This window comes from Sphaeramia orbicularis, chromosome 15, assembly GCF_902148855.1.
Source record: "Sphaeramia orbicularis chromosome 15, fSphaOr1.1, whole genome shotgun sequence".
NCBI classification, from domain to species: Eukaryota; Metazoa; Chordata; class Actinopteri; order Kurtiformes; family Apogonidae; genus Sphaeramia; species Sphaeramia orbicularis.
The window spans coordinates 34685936-34703924 of record NC_043971.1 but is presented as its reverse complement, the minus strand read 5'-3'; the positions used below and the strand labels follow the sequence as shown (position 1 = coordinate 34703924).

The window sequence follows — 17989 nt, the reverse complement described above, 5'->3', positions numbered from 1 at the left end:
TTCTCCAATCCTCCCTTTGTGGTTGGGTTGAATCATTAATATCCCCACTGGCTGACAGAGCCTTGTCATCTGCTCTGACCCTGTGATGGTAGGTTACCTATGGAGAATAACCTCTCTGCACGTCTCCCAAGGGCATCTTCACATTTCATCATGGAAATACCCTGAACAAAGTCCTTTACAGGGAGAGAGACACAGGAAGCGAACAGGGCCTCTTGGACTAGATTGCTGGTACTCTCCCTGGAAAAAAGGAGCTCTTGAAATGTTTTAAAAATCTGTCATTTCACTGCATAAAAGTGTATTTTTTGGGGGTTTTAATCACTTGTAATAATAACACTCTTTCTGTTTTATCTTGCACTAACTAATATTAGTTTGTTCTTCCTTTCTTTTTATACTTAGAATTATTTTCTTTTCCATGTCAGTCCAAGCGATATCCCCTGCATCCCCTCCTCATAATCCTCAGGTGTTGAAAACTTGACACTGCCTTTGCCATCTCCCCTCATCGCCATCGCCATCATCAATTTGTCACAGTTCTTTTACGCGCAGGTCTTGTCGGTGCCTATACCCCCCACCCCACCCCACCGTCCTTTCTCACCCTCCACTTAGGTGCTGCATGCATGTTCCTTTTGGCTACCAGCTCAGTCCTGACATACTGGTTCCTCTATCCCTGCCTGCCTGTGAAAGGATCTGTTGTCATCTATGTATTCCAACCATTATCTTTTGACGTTTCTCTCCCTCCCAATGAAAGACAGAGTGTGTCTAAAAGCTTAGAGAGATATCTGTGATGCTGCCAGAATGACAGCTCTGGCAGATGGGTTGTATCTCCTTTCGTGCTATTTATATGTTGTACTTATTCTTATCAGCTTTGAAGGTTATTACATACAAGAAAATATCATTGCCTTTAAATCTGCATCACCATTAAATCTGAGTAAACACAGATTCTTTTCAACTTTAACTGATGCGTGCATTTACATATTGCATTTGTGTCAGTTTGATTAGTATATCACAGTTTACACAACTTCTTAGATATCCTGTTTGTCTTTTTTAAGATCGTGTTCTGCTACAACAAGGCCTTTTAAATAAGCATTGCAATACATTTTGTATTAAATTACTAATTTTTGTTGCTCACAGGTACTTTGTCCTTCATAAGTTGCCCTGGCTGAAGTTCCTCGACACCCGGAAAGTAACCAGAAGAGAAGTAATGGAGGCACAGGCAAGAGGCGCATTCATGAAAGTGGTCAAACCCAAGTCTGAAGTTGTAAGTTAAGCCCCTTTTTGATTGTTTTACACTTTCTTTATGTAGTAGCCCTTCTGAAGTCCACAGTGCACGTTCTTGAGTGGATTTGTCACCTTCATCCTTTTCTTCCTTTTCTCCATTCTTTTCTTTCATCCATTCTCTCTTCTTCTGCATGCCTGACTGTCACTTTACCTTTACAGATATCCTAGTGATCTTTGAAAAGAGTCTTTTCTTTACTATCGCTTAAACCCAGCGTATGCTTGTGTGTGTATGGTGCATGCATGTCTGTGTGTAAATGTGTGTGACCACAGCCTGACCTGATTCCGTATGCATGAGCCCAGATCAAAGACGACGGGCGGCTGTCCAGTCGTGGTTGTGTTGCCAACTGTGACATGGCTGGCAATTGGAGTGACAGCTCATGTACATGCCGCTCACAATCGCTTAATTATCCCGAGACCATGCACTTATATCTCTCTCAGTCTTGTTTTGGGCCACACAGACTAATTAGAGTTCGGGAGGTTCAGAGATATAAGCGCTTTAACCCCTCCTCCATCTACCTCTTTGATAATGCAATATACATGCACAGTTTTTGCCTAGATTTGATTTCATGTAACTATAAGGTCATGAAATATTTACTGTTTAGATCAGCTAAGCTTTGTCGTTTCAAGGCCTCTGGGGCTCTAACAGTGAGGTTGGGAGGTAAAAAATGAATCCAGAGTAGCAAGACCGAAGGCATCAAATGACAAATCAGAAGCATGTGAGTCAATACTGAGTTTAAAAGTGCACAAGGAAAACAAAATATTTATTGTTTCAGACAATCAGCTAAGAGAGTGTACTCTTTTAGTGTCAGTTCATGCTATGCTTTGTTCTTGATTCGTCATGCGAGTGGCAAGCGAGAAAGCAAAACACTGAAATAATTTAACCTCAGTGTGGCTTGTTTGGTAGATAGAGAAAAGTGGAATGAAAACATTGTTCATCCACTTTATATGAAAAGAAACTAAGGACCTCTACAATATTTCTTGGCAGGGTAAAGTCACTTTATAAGATTTTATTTACATAGCTTGTCAGTGAAAAAGAAATGTTTGCCTTTGTCGCCACAGCCATAGATGAAAGGAGAGATAATCACTGATTCTAGTTGACATGATGTGTGTGTTTTTGTGTCTTTGTGTCTTTGAACCTGCTGTATATGATTATTTATTCCTTATGCAAAGTAAAAGGTTACAGCTTTGATGAAAATGCGTCTACCTTCTCTGATTCCACTCAGTATTCTTTGCACCTCAACCTGAACATTTCTTCCTGCTCACAGTTCCTTATAAACAGTATTTAAGTCTATAAATTGCTATATTTGAGTAGAAATTTTGGACGTAACCCGTGTCTCGGTCTTGAGATGTCACAGCAGCATTTCCATAATGTTTGTTTTGAGTTAGATGTGACGTGATGTTTCAAGTATCGCAGACTTGATGAGGCGTGAGTACCTCCCGGCTCTAATTGTCCACATCATCAGAGTGGTGGTAAGCTGACCAATAATGCAAGCCACCAATTAACGAACGTCTGCAGCAGAACAGGAAAGTACAAAGAGATGATGGCATAATTAGATATTTCTGTTTGCTTTTATGTCTGGTACAGCGGGGTGTTGCTCATAACAGTGCCTCATGGTACAGTATCTCCCATTTGCTTCATTACAAAGGATGGTAATTAGTGTTCTCACTGTCGCTTCCACTACCATTTGAGTCTCAATTAGTGCAAGTATTGGAGGGAAAAAATGTAGAAATATGACATAATAGTTTATTTATGACACTGTTTGACTTTTTGTCATATCTTTGGCAGTTATTTCTGTCTGCTTTGTTCTTATTTTTCCTCTAAAATCTCATATGACAAATCTACTTCCTACTGTTTACAGTAGATAAATTGAAACCATAGTAACAGCAGCAACTATAGCAGGGGTACAGTGATACATGTCTGCTCATGACAGCATAAATCTGAAGAAATAGCCCCGTTTCTGTCAGATTACTCCATTGCATGATGTACATATTGGAATAGTTAATGGACTTGGTATGAAAAAGGCAGTACTGAACTTTGGAGACCTCTCTTGAGTCACATCTGAGTGGATTGTGACCACAGTTTAAACTCCTTTTCAATCATGCCATTATGGCATGGCACTGAGAAACGCCACATGGTTCTGATAAAGCAGTTATGGTCTTTTAGCACAATATGAACACCATAACTTTTCGTACATTCTCAATGTTTTCCATGTTGGTTAAATCATATCCAGACAGTCAATGACTAGTTGTTTGGCGAGGAAAAAACGTGCATGTGAAGATATTTGCAAATGCAGAGTAAGACACTGGAACCTTACAGGAAATCTATAAATCATTCAGTCAAGTCCTCGAAGCACATCAGTTTTACATAAAATGGCGATGTTCATACAGTGAGGATAATTTTGTCACTCCTTTAATTGTTAGTGTGTCTTCATGCATGAGTGGGCATGACACCATAAGTGGGTGACAATAAGCTGTCTCTGAGCTGTCTGTATGTTTTTCTGTTTACTTCAAAGGGCAAGGGGGGTAATTTTCTGTCTTTGGTTTTTGTTGTATCCCACATTTTTGAGTGGAAAGGACAAGTAATGGGACAAAAACAGAGGCAAAGACAAACGAGAAAAAAATATATAAATACCTGAAGTAAACAAAAAAACAGAGCAGGGACGATTGAAGTGTTTTCCCAAAACCACAACACTAAGCAGAGTCAGAGTGGAAAAGCCTTGAGCTGTATTTTGGGAAATTGGGCGTGTTGGAATGCTATAATGTGATAATTCTCTTTGAGGACTTAGAGGTCATGGAATGAAATGGCGTTAAACCACGTAGAGCCATTTGGACTGTGCTGGGCTGCTTTTGGAAAATACATGTGGTGCTTTTTGGCCGTGTTCCCCTACCTCCCTCCATTCTGCCACGGAGCCCACATTATGCCGTCGAACCCTTGGGTTAAACTGGCCATGTCTATCAAAACACTGTGACAGCACATTCTGTTTTCAGATCCTAAGCACTGCTAAAAAAAAGTGCATAGCAAATTTAACTAGTAGAATAACATTTACCCCTTGCCACATGTTAAGAGTGTTTCACAGTGAATGAAGTAACTCCATGGTCCTCTTCACCGAGCGCGGCTTGGTAGCTACGTCAGCGGGTATAAATGTTCCTCGGATGTCACATAGATTTTGCCTGGACGATGTATTTGACTTGATTTTCGAGCATGAGCATAACTTTTTTTTCCCCCACATCCTTCTGCGTATAATGTAAAGCAGACTGCATTGCAGAATGGCTTGAGCCAGCTCCTGGGTCCCATGAGTCTCTGCACACAGGGTAACGGTTCTTCAAGGGAATTGACAGTGACAGAGCCAGGAAAGTCCTCAAGTGGATCTTTTCAGTTCTGTTTTTTCTTTCCTAGACACTAACCTGTTTTACTCGGCAGCAGACAGCGGTTCATTTTAAGTTTGCACTGAAGGGAGCCGTCCAAATCTAAGATAGACTGCATGGTTTTAGACCCATGATTGTGCATTATGTGATGCATGATTGTGGGATTTTTTTTTTTTTTTTACAAAGCAACTCTGGAAAAAGAGGAGGCATTTTGCTATAGGTTGGTTGTGCTTTCTTTCTCAAATCTCAAATGTACCCTGTAAAGTATGTTGCCATGTTCATCTCCGTGCTTGAGAGTAATGAGTTCCCCGAAGCTCTCAAACATAACAAACAGCATGCAATATAGCGCTTTGTGAATGTGCCTTCAGTGGGTTTGCTGAATCATTTTACTGAACAAATGTGTCCTCGGAGAAAACTCAAAGAATATGGTTCTCAACAGGGGAAGGAAATATAACCCAACAGATTGCTGTGAAAGCACGTTTATTACCACTCTTCGTCCTCTGCTAGATTCAGTATTTGCACCAGTTATTATGTATACAGAACCCTGATTTGTCATCTCTATTTCATGATACTTTTCTGCATCAGAATATCCACAGCAGGGCGAGTGAGGACAGCGCTGTGGGCAAACTGTAACCATAGTGAGTGTCTGTCTGCTTTATGTTCAGACAAATACAGCCACTGACAGATTGTGATCTGCTTACTTTCAAGTCATGTTCTTTCTCCCACGTTACATAATGTCCTGTTATCTGTTAATTGCATCACTTGAGACATCACTGTTCTGCATCTTTTAATAAGAACATATTCTGTATGTTAAAACAGATGTTTATAATTGTTTAGACGTGTTTAGTTTGTACACCCATTGAATTACGCTGCATCTTTGTGTCAGTTACAGAGAACCCATGTTTATTCTCTTAGGTGTGTGTATTTGTCTGTCAGTATCTGTGAGTGGTGTATCTATAACTCTTTTTTGACTATTAAAAGACGTGGTTGAACGGTGTTTGGACCGGTGTGAAAAACATTTCTGAGCACCCTGGCAGCTTGAGCGTAGAGGTCACGTGGGGGTTATAAGCTGGGAAAACAACACCAATTAAAGGGAGTGACTCACACTGTCCACATAAATCATCCCAGCCCTGCATATCATAAACACACAGTAAAACTTTAAAGCACAATTAATACTAAGTAATAGCGCCAGGATTGATTTATTGCCTCTTTCAAAGTCTGGAGACACGGGGTGCATGACCTGAGTGTCATGTCACTCTTGCGAGCAGAAATGATCGATGTTTTATTCATTTTTTGGCTAAACACAAAGCATAAAAACAAACATGTTTTTGTAAGGGCTTTTATGAGACTCTCAAGTGGCCGCGTTGCATTAACTGATTTTCCTCTCCTTCTGTTGGCATCCAGTACAGAGAAGGAACGCCTCTGTGGTGAAGCATTTGTTGTCTTGACGTCTCTTGTGTTTAGTGGTGGAGTTTGAGGCCTGTCAGAAAACAGGCCAAGGCTGGCCAGCAATAATGAGATGTCTCCCTTTCACATTTTGATATAAAGTTTTCATAAACTTTGACAAATCATGCGATAGCTCACGTAACTTTACTTTTTTATCCATAAAATGCAAGCCTTTGTTAACTTTTTATTAGTGTAATAACATTGGATGCATGGGATTGGCATGTCACAAAGCCTTTGCTTTTTACCCATTCTATTCCAATTCCGTTTATGATTTCGGGCACCCCACTTTTTATAGCAATTTTGCTGTTTTCAAAGCCCCTTTTAGAAATAGAAAACTACAGGGAAATAGCTCACTTCCACTTTCCAGTATCATGACATACTTGTAATTACTTTGACATATGTAAGGAATATTATGCACATGCAGCCCTGCACCTCAGAGTCATTATGTCATAAAACAGCCTTCTTTATTGAAAGCCACAGAATTGCACTAGTCCACCAGCGCTGCATGTGTACTCGAGCTACAATATTATAACCACTAAGGCATCTCTTCAATTACTCCACTTATCAAATGATGCTTTTAGCTATTACACAGTGCAGTGTCCCAGTGCTTTGCCCTATCAGCCCAATCAGAGCTAATCCTCCCTGTTGGTCTCCTCTGTGACAGGAAGATGCTGCTAGCCTAATGAGAGACAGCTGGCTTAGTTTTCTTTTTTTGTCTTCTGAAAAAAAAAAAAATCCTCTCTTTCTCCCCCTCTACCCCACAGGGTGATATGAGAACTGTGCCAAAACTTGAAATCTCTGAAAGCGATCGGTTGTTTCTTTGCCTGTCTCTTTAGTTGATGTTGACAGTGCACATTAATCACAATTTCATCAATCTCGCATTTATAGTTTACTTTGAAGTTGATTGTCAAGTGCCCCCTCTTGAGGCAGCTTCAGTTTAATTCACATTCAGATTTTTATTAGATAATGGATATCGTGAGTTGTGTTGTTGTTTGTGCCATACAAATTGTTTCGTGGCTTAATGAAAGTCAGGTTAAAGCCCATGCTAGATGAGGTGAAGAGTCTATAAAATTTCAGCTTGTCTTCATCACAGGGACTGAATATAAAGTTGTTTCTTGCTTTGGACTTTCCCCGTCTTAGTGTTAGGTCATTTGAGCTTTAAACTATTACACCAGTTGTGTCTGTTCATGTTGACAGCGTTAACAGTGTTGCAGTCTTCTTTCAGCAGCAGCAGTGACTTTCATAAGCGTGCAACAGAGAACAGAGCCAGAGCTGAAAGTCCCCTCCACTGAAGTTTGTGCTTACACAGGCCGTCTTTGTGGTTTTTAGAGCTTGTCAGACATGTCAAGCGCAGGCTAGAAAAAGTATATTGTTTCCAGCCACTTGGATTCCTTTCCCCCTGACATCTGCCACTCTGCCGAGATGATAAATTCTTGCCTCATTAAGCGTGGGTGTGGGATTACAGGCTGACAACACATTAATCACTGGGCTGGGTGGCAGCAGCCCCGCACCAGCTACAGGCATTGTTAACCAAACTTTTCTAATGTGTCACTCTCCTCCCTGACAGCCCATAATCAATCATCCTGATTGGCAGGGCTGATAGATTACACTATTTATACTTTGTGTAATGAAAGCTAGCGTTTCCACCTACTGTCATTGTTGAGACGATCATAGGCCACACCGTCCGGCTGAATGAGAACACAGAGAAAAAGAAAGGGAGAGAAAAGAAAGGGTAGGCAGACCTTGGCGCTGCATTGTGAACTTTTAAACAGACACTGTTGAGCCTCCAATGTGCAGTGGGGGGGGGGGGGGTGTGAAGGGGGGGGTGTATTCTGTGAGTCCGCATTGTTCCCCCTGCACGGTATAGCTTAAAGGCAGTCTTCACCGCATCTCTGTGCTATTGTCATCTTTGTCGCTATCAGTGGCAGGTCGTGCTCTCGCAGGTAAAACTACGCTTTGTCTGCGGTGGGATTCAGTTTCGCTGTGACCCTGTTGGTGAGGTGAGGTTTTGTTGTCAAAGCCTCTTTTCTGACAGAAAGTGAGTGATTTACACATGTATAACAACAAAATGACAGGACACCGTACACTGTATGTGTGTGCTTGTCAGTGTGCAGAGGTCGCTAGGATAATGGATAATGGATTTCCCTGTTTCCTAAGAGCTTTAGAAGTATGCTACATCACTTTACAACCCCCCTAGCAGTAATTTTTGCATGGGAACTTGTGGATGAAATGACACACTGCTGGTAGCCTTCAAACATAATAAGGTTATGTTTCGTTTTTGTTCATTTTCAGCTGTACGTCTTTGTCTGGAATTAGAGATGTCCTCGGCACACTGAGAGAGGATATTGAATATGAGCTCTTAGTTGAGAGTCTGCCAAGCATTTGGAGAAAAGAGGAGAGGAAAAAAACAGTCCATCATGTTTTTGACAGGCAGTAAATCTGAGACTTTTCTTATGAGACAGCGTGCTGTCAGGAAATTAGTTAACTAGACCATATTATGGAGAGCCAGATAATTTACCCTCAGAGATGCAATCGCAAATAACTAGCAGGAGGCCGCATCCCTGACCTGACATTGCTTTGTGTATAATGCAAAATCTAGTGACATGCTCAATGGGTTCTGTCAGCTGCAGGATTGAATTCTCTGCCTACTGCGTCTCAGTTTGGAGCACGCTGGTCAATTATTTCTGAGGCTGTCAGTGCGTAGGGAGACACTGTTATTTAGTATGTGTTAACTTGGCATCATTAAGACACTCGCCTGACAGAGCATAGCACACCTGAATGTTATTTATTTTGATTCCCCGACAGGGGTAACCTTCAAACACGTTGACCTCTCCCTGTTTTGCGTTTTGCGAAATCCCACTCGGTCCATTAGAAACGGGAGCTGTCGAGACAGTGGGGAATCAGATGACCGAGAGTCGTCTAATCTAACACGCTAATGTGCAAGAGAAGCTTCCATTTGTTTGGACAGATTGCTCTGATCACACGGTGGCAGTTCAGTATCTCTCCGTGCTTGCACAGTAGACACGGCTGTCCACACAATAGCTTTAATACAAACACAGAGATGACATGTTATCATAGATCTATGTTTTCGCCGGCGAGTTGAGTATTGAACCTGCAGAAATAGATGCAGTGGTTTTATGTTGTGTGTTACTTTTAAGTGCTTGTTAAACACAGGCAAGCAATGCAATATTTTACCTCATGTAAACAGCCACATCATTATTTAGCATTGACATATGAAAGGATTACCTATGAGGAGTTCTTGTTTTAAATGACAGTGTTAACAGTCTTCTACCTAAATGACTAATGCTACTGTTTCCTGTCTGTGGATAGTTTATATGGACCAGTCCATGCACGGTGTACCCAGTTTAAAATTTGAACTCTGTGGGAAAACGCGTTGCCATACTGCATTGCTCCCCAAACTCAGACACCGCCACCAACCAGCTCTGGTGATGAATGGGAAACCTGATCGAGTAAAGCCTCAGCATCACCTCTGTACAGCAGGATGACATGATTAGGAGGTGACAGCTTCTGTAACAACATCTCTGCATTTATCTTTTTCTGCTCTCTCTCTCCTCTTCTCTATCTTTCACCCTCTCTGTCTCTCTCCCTCGCTCTCTCTGTCTGTCTGTCTCTTTCCTCTCAACAAGTCAGACTACTCTATAATTAATGTCCCTGAGGGCTATCTGCAGGTCAGGCAAGAGGGGTGCTGTTGAGACAGGTAGTCTTGACACCTTCAGCTTTGTAGCTTATACATGCGGGTGGGTAGATGGGGTAAAGGGGGTGGGGGGTGAGAGAGGCCAATGATGAGGGCTAGAGCATGTTTGGGTTGGAGGCTAACACTGTAGAAATACTGCAGGTTGAAGGAAGCCAGGCCTTGCTGCGTGACCTTTCCACCTGAGATCCAAAAAGGATGGTTTTTCACAGGATTAACCAGTCAAATCTGGTGCATTAAGGGCTTAGCCTGTCAGGAGCCCCACATTGGAGTGACAGAGGAGGCACGTACAGTTTCAACGATATTAGCACCACACACATTTAGCCTAAGGAAACTTATGTAAAATACTTTTTTTTAAGAGATGACTTACAGGGAGTGGACAATTTATTACATTTATTACATTTTGACAATTAATTTGAAGCTGGAAATTCTGCAGCATCAAATGAATAAAGGCTTTCTTGCATCTAGTCCAAGGAGCAACAACCATGGCTTAAAACTGAAGATAATGTGTAAAGTGCAATATAACTGATGGCTGCTAGATGCTGGCTTCAAAAAAACTCCTGGCTCTACTTGATTCCTATTCAAAGTATTGTCAATTTAGTCCTAAAAATATAAAATCTTTTTGTTTTTTTATGTCACTCTTGTCTCGTTTGATTTGTTTGGATCCTCTAATAAGTTTACTGTTTGTTCTTTTGTAAATTATTCTTCAATTAATTGGATTGTATCTAAAAGAAGTCTTTAATGCCTGCTTCATGGGATTTGATTGACAGGTGTGATTGACAGCTTGCTCACCTGCCGAATCTGACTCTCTGAGCTTCTGCCTGAATAAAATATTGACCCTAACAGACTGTTTTACTGTAGTTGAGGATAAAACATTACACCTGGACGACTGTCAAAAGATTTTGTCATGCATATGTTTCATTAAGTTACTTAATTACAAACATGCCCTATTAACGTAACTACATTTGTTAAAGTTAGCATTAAATTAGTATTTCATTATACAGTGTGACTGCTAATTTGTGTTTGTACATTACCTGAAATTGACACTGCTATTATCGTACACCACAATATTAACATTTTCCATGTTGCTGAAATTACTTGATGGTATTTAACAATTTTTAGTTTGTAGTAACTTACCCCTCTCTCTTCCACAGCCCCAAATATAATCACATATTACCCCCAAAAACCCAAGACAGTCAAAACAGTAGTTTAAAAAATAATGGATAACTTCCAGTGGCTCCACTTTTTTATACAATCTGTGATCTAGTCAGCTTTCTCAGGATACTCTAAAATTTGCATAACCGTATGGTTCCTTTAGATCAGGCCTCACTTTTTGCAGTGTGCTGCTTTTCACATTGTTCTCCTTTCAAACACTATGAGGATTGTTTAGCCCTTTTGTTCACATATAGGTTTGAAGTGCTCTACACTATGCACCTATTATATGTATCTTCAAAATCCACACACTCTTTCTGTCTCTCTCCCACTCTGCATTTCACAAACACAGCAGCCCCCTTTTCCTCGCAATCCCACTCTGAATGACTACTCATCCATGTGTTTTCTGTTGGTTGAGAGGCATTTTTCTCTCTTTTCCCCCCTTAAGATTTGAATAGAGGGAGAAAAAAGGATGAGCGAAAGCAGGGTGATGAAGAGGGTGATGGGAGAGGAGGAAATTAAGTTGAGACACACACACACCCACACACAGAGGGACATTCTTGTTTAGCTGTGGATATGTGAAAGAATGAGGGCTGCCTAGGGTGCACTAAAGGTCATTGTGGGGGCAGAGGGGTCAAGTGACACTCTAACAGCTTTCATTCGTCATTCATTGGAGTATTAGGAGGGGCATAACTCTACAGGGCAATTATTTGAGTAAAAATCCATACTGGATAGTGTTTAAGAATTTATCTGTTGGGTTTGTTCTGTGTAAACGCTGAACTCTTCTTAACCTTTCTCTTTAAAAGTTTACATAATTAATTTACAATATCTAAATTCTTCACAGGCTAAAACAAAGAGTGTCAAGCTTCAAAACCTCACTGTGGCATATTTTTTTTAGAACTTACACAGTGTCAAATGATTTTCTTTTTTCAGTGCTTATCAAAGGTGTTTTTAACCTATGACTACTTCATTTTGTTACTATTTGCAGTTGGCATTTAAGATGACAGATTTGAAAAGCCTCTTCCCAAAATAAGCCTGACTTCTGTGTACTGTACCATACTTAAGAAATGGAGTCAGAGCCAATGAGCTGTAAAGGTCCGTAATGAGATATCCTGTGAGATGTACTGTTAGTCAGGATTAGTAACACATATTTTATTTCAAGGGTAACTTCTTCAGGCAGTGTTGAACAAAAGTATGTCATTTCATTGAGTCTGATTAAGTGAATGCAGAAAGGGTTGTGGGTGGCAAACAAAACCATGGTGGCATACAGTACAGTCAAACTGTTTTCACGTCCATTTGTCTGTTATTTGTGTTTCCTTGAATTTCACAGTGATAAACAGACATGGCGCCTCCCAGAGGTGCCACAAAAATCCACAGTCAAACTGACTGTACTGACCTTGCTACACTGTCCCGTTTTGTCCCGCATAGACCTATCTTTTATCTTGTTAAGACCTACAAGTGTAACCCATATCCCAGACATTTAATATGATATGATAATACGTGTCCCCTGGGATCACCTGATATGCTGTTTCCATGCAGCAGGCAGATGGGCTGGGCACACCGGGCATCACTTCCCTGCGTTTTACCTGCCAACTGGCAGCGTCCATCACCAGACGTGTTCGGCGTAATCTGAGAGGTGGGCCGAGCCGCGGCAGCTCCGACTTTCATCACACCTGTGCTAAAAGCGCGGCGAGGAACAGCCTGTCCACCTATCTCTTCCCCTGTAAGAGAATATTGAGACGGCTGTGGATCAGATGGGCTCACATCCTGTCAGACTCATCAGATTTCAGGACGACTGAGTGCTTTTGTCAGCTGAATTCCAGACATCTTCTTTCTTTCTAGGAGGGTTTTCAAAGATAATGTGTCTCAGGACTTGCCCCCCCCCCTCCCCAAAACAATAGTATCATTGATACCTCTACAGTTCTAACTAATGCTAATGGTATACGTACATAATTCATGAGATATCAGGGTGATCAAAATATGAAGTCCTAGCCTAGGATCCAAACAAACAGGCCAGAAAGGAGGAGATGACACATCTCAGGGTGCTTTCATGAACACACCATTGTCTTCAACTCTCGCTCTCATCTCATGGAGCTCCTGTGTTAGTGCCCTCTGTCACTCATGTCATTCTTTCCTGACACCTGTCTGGCCTTCTCTCTTGTCTTACTGTCCCATCTCCTTCTCTGTGGGGTGGAACTGTTTGTTTTTTTGAGGTTTGTTTATGGGGGGAAGGAATACCCTGCTGCTCCAGGACGCCTCTAGTCTTTCAGCTCATCACACAGAAACATGACAGCCCTCCTTCTGTTTGGTGCTGAGATGAGCGCTTTCTCGTCTCCCCATGGGGAGCCAAAATTTTTTGCTTCTTTTCTCTCCTTCTTGAACTTCACTTCAAGACAGCAGATCGATACGTTGTACACAAGCTACCTGCTTTGGGCCGTGTACACAGGCGTTGTGTAATTTCGCAGTGATACAGTTTGAGGTTGTATTCCTGATCTGTCCAGGAGAAATGAATGTTTTGACTGAATGCATTTTTTCTAAATATTTTTTCCCCATGCAGACTGTACTTAAAATTTTATTCGGTGTTGACTAAAAGGGGGAAAGTTTTCCTATTTAAAAAACTTACCATACAGATACAAATTCTAACACTATCTATCACTATGTATTTTATCAGCTTTTAATTACTATGGTGTAATATCAATGTTATTGCAATGAAATTAGGCTTCTGGTAAATGTGCAGGTTATGATTTGCCTGTAAATGGAAAACGTATGACAACTTGTACCTGGTAATTATGCTGGTTTGGCTGACACATATTGCAATTATGCTGTTTACTTTAGCAGTGATGTGTTAAACCTTAGACTGTTGCCAATCATCAGGTGTATATTTAAAAGGAACCACAAAAATATGCAAATATGTATGTACAGTCCCTGTTTCACTCCTTTTTGCTCATCATCATTCAACTTTCTGACATTTACGTTTGTGTTTGCAGTACATCTGCACATCAGATAACCCTGAGGTGTAACACTGAAACCTTGAGTTCACACACACAAACACAGGAGGTGTTTTTTTTTTTTTCTTGGTTTGTGCAAGTATGTGTTTTTCTTTTTTGTCTCTTACAGCACAGAGTTAAGACTGAATCAGCTGTTCACACAACCCTCTCACATAGCGCACACACAGTACTCAGACATGTACAAAAGCCCAAATCGCATAGTAGCAAATACACATTTTTGCACACAAAAACACTCACACACCTAAAGAGGGGGCTGTGCCTCCGGGGGCCACGTCAGTTACCTGCTGACACACAGGCTAGTGATTGATGAGACGCCGGGGGCGCTGGAGTAGACTTTGTCAGCTGCTCATAATTTATACATCTTATCTCCATCAGAAGAAAAGACAGAGTGCCGCGTTGTGTATATGGAGATGAAAACACTGGGCTTGTTTAGGCAGCGGTGACAGGGTAGCTGCTAGCTGTTAGCCGTGGCGCAGAGTGAAAACTCAGATTGCTATCTGTTAGCTTTCTCACCAGGTCCCACTGTGGCCAGAGCCTTCACTCTTTTCCCTTTGACATTTTCTGTGTCTGTCAGTCATCCTCACTCACTTTCATGTCCTCTGTCTCTCTCATGTTTCCCTCTTTCTTTGTGTCTGCCTTTCTGTCTTCTGTCTCGCCCTCTTGTGTCTCTATTTCTGCACGACCCTTCTCATTTCCTCCCCTCTCTCTCTCTCTCTCTCTCTCTCTCTCTCTCTCTCTCTCTCTCTCCCTCTCTCCCCCCTCTGTCCATCTCTTGTCACATTCTTTACCCAGACAGGCCCAAGCCTCTGCTGAAAGCTGCTGGCTCTTCCTCTGTCCACTCGCAGGCCGAAGGTCAGAGCTGAGGCCAGGCTTAAGTTACTGTATAATTAGCTCTTTCAGAGTCATGTTGAAATCAACGATCGCATGTTGTATGAGGGTGGGCCCGACTGTCCATATTGGTACAGTACGGAAACCAATTAAAATTAATATACTAACATGGCCTTTGTGCTTAATATTGATTGTATGAAAAAAAACACTATATATCATTTCAATAGCAAAAGTAAGACTTATATCATGCAGTTGCCACAAGAATGGAGAGTTTATGTAAGTGTCATGGAGAGGATCAAACTTGCTTGAACGTGTTACGCTTCAAATCTTTAGCCATTACTTTGGAAGGTCTCTCTCATCTGAATTTGTTTGTATCTTTTGTAAATCGTGTTGTGGATGCACTGTCAACGGGCCAAATTTAGTTTACCTAGTTGTTTGAATTGTAACCATTTTTTTTTTTTTTTAACAAATATAGAAACATTCTCATTATTTTTAGTTGTACAGGGTGTCCCATAAGTCTCCATACATAGGAGACATAAGACATTCCATACATATATGGTTCTAACATGTATTTCTTTATATTTCTTCTTCATAGTTCTTCAGCAGTGGAGGACACGCATTGAAATGTGTTCCCAACAAAATGGCAGTCATATAGAGCATATTATATAAATAAAAATGGTTTATGTCAAGAAAGATTTATTTTTCCTATGTATGGAGACTTATGGGACACCCTGTATATATGTTTAGTGCTAATTTTTAGCATGCTAACAAAAAAAGATTGTAAGCTTACTAAGCATAGTTTCACTCATCTACAGAGACTGTAATGAAAAGTCGACTGGTCTGTAAAATAATTGCCCATAAAATAATCAAGATTGTCTCTGTGTTAACTTCAAAGTGTCCTCTGTTTTAGCTATGAAATACGTTTTCCTTTTTAAAATGTGTGCTTCTGCTATTGTTATTTTGTGTATTTATTTCAATGTAGCTCAACCCAAATAACAAAGAATTTAACCACAGACCCCACATTGAGCTTGTCAACAGTAAATGAATTTGACTTTTGCTGTCCTGTACACTCACTGTTTGATATTGCCTTCCTAAAAAGAAAGTTATCAACCCACAGAAGTTCACCTTACTCTCCTCCGATTGTCTTTTAGCATGCTTTGTTCTCTCAAATTGTGTTCAGATGTTTTTAAGAGTGTCAGTTAACTACTGCACAAGCAAAACAACTTTGATTCCATAACCCCTTCCCACTATTGATCTTGCCTCGTAGATAAAAGCGCTCTCTCTAAAATCATGCATTTTTCATTGTGGTATCAATGGCAGCCTTTGCATTTGGCATCCTACTTAGCTTAAAGCTATACTCACAAATGCTGTCTGTTTTGCTCTATTGATTCAGAGAGTTTGCATCTTGTATATTTCACATATCAGTCCCTTGGTATCATTTTACTCTGTCTTTGATCAAGCTGATTGTTGTAAACAGGCACAAAGAATCAACTAAATTATCCCAATTAGTGTGTTTTTCTGCATTGTACTTCGCATTAAATATTCATCTTGAGAAATTGGACATAATTAAGAAAGTATGTTAATTCTAATCCCCATGACTGTTCACATAACAGCAGCACGAAACATGAAATGCTTTATTTTTTTTAGTGTTGCGCAAACTGAATGGGAAGTGCTGAATACTTTTCCAAAGAATATTTGATGCAGTTAAAAAAAAAATGTTTATACTGTATTCTTACCAGACACACCTTGAAGGAAAAATTGAGAATAGAAGTCCAACATTACGCTCCCCAAATAGTAGTTGGCATTGTGGTGCTGATGCTTGTCAGGTGTTAAACAACACTTTGGACCAAGGACAGACAAATGAGAGAGTCCTCCTCTCTAATAGAATCTAAAAAGATGAAAAATATAGTGCAGGTAGGCAGGAAGGACTAGTCAAAGAGGTGACCGTCAGCATCTCAGCGGCGTGGCTTGGCAGCCTCCAGCCTGCCATGGTGTAATTGGAGAGAAAACATATATGGGAGCAAATAACCCCCTGTCAGGGGCATTAAAAGGAGATGTTGTGACGACTGAGAGCCCTGCTAGCTGAGCACAGCAAAGTGGAGGGGAAGAATAAGGCCCATCAAATGGAAAAATCTGCTTGGAGCAGCCGCACAACCAAATATTCAAGATAATTGTTGACCGGTGGCGGAATAGAGCATCCATGTTTGTTTGTGGAACTTTCCCTCTAAAGAAAAACAAATATTTGTCAGTGTTGTCGCCGTTGTTATCTGTAGACTGTCAGGCTTTGATTGATTTGACATGTTGGTTTTGATGAGTATAATTTGAAAATGGTAAAGGGTGACATTAACAGTAGAAGCACTAAGCCCATATTACTGTGAAGTGACATAAAGGTAGATGATTGAAACGGGGAAAAATATGACTCCCTGTCAAAAGTTAGAGCTGAAATTTAAGATGAAAACAAGCAGAAGAAATTGTGGTTATTGAACCTGATAGATGGTTTTAAGGGCCAGTGACATTATAAATAGCTTACTTTTCCAATAACATAACTTGCATTTATTTAAGCACTTTTTTCTCTTTTCCACAAACATGTGTATTGTGGCTTTTGTAAAAAAAAAAAAAAAAAAAAAAAAAAAAAAAAAGTAATAGGCTGTCATGGTTTTACATCCTATAGAGGCCTCACTGATGGTACTCAAGTCCATTTAGCCAACTTTTGGTTTAGCACCTCGATGGCTCATCCATACAAATTAAGTTTTCCACAAAGTCTACAAAAGATTAAATTATCAAACAATGCCCTTTTCCACTTTTACCACATGTCTGACCCTGCCATTCAACCGATCATGTCAAAATATTGATGAGAATCCCCTGAAAGTGCTAAAAGGTTAAATAAAGTCTTCATAAGCTGTCAGTCGACATTCAATAATTTATTCACTTGGCATGTTTCCACTTTCCCTGCCACTTTGCCTCAGTTCTTGTTTCTATCCAGGGACATGACTTGTCTTGTTGTATTTTGTTTAATTTTTTTTTGTGTGCGCAGGCAGCTGTGCAGACAGCCTTTGTCTGTGTGCAAGATTGCTGCTTTAGCTCGGTGGCCCCTCTCATTAATCATCTGGTCAGACTATTTATAATGCGGCAGCCAAGCCGCCACCTCGGTTGCCATTGGCTTTTGTCACTGTGGCACTCTGTTTGGTGGCAGGAGGAAGCC

The 17989-nt window shown here is 40.7% G+C and overlaps 1 protein-coding gene across 1 annotated transcript in view; it reads left to right on the top strand.

Annotated features, from left to right (window-relative positions):
• Window positions 1-17989, top strand: part of lrmda (leucine rich melanocyte differentiation associated) — a 263399-nt gene that overhangs the window by 177804 nt on the left and 67606 nt on the right. Inside the window, exon 5 of the mRNA XM_030156833.1 lies at window positions 1129-1255. Coding sequence (XP_030012693.1) covers window positions 1129-1255 — 127 coding nt within the window. The remainder of the gene's footprint in view (window positions 1-1128; window positions 1256-17989) is intronic.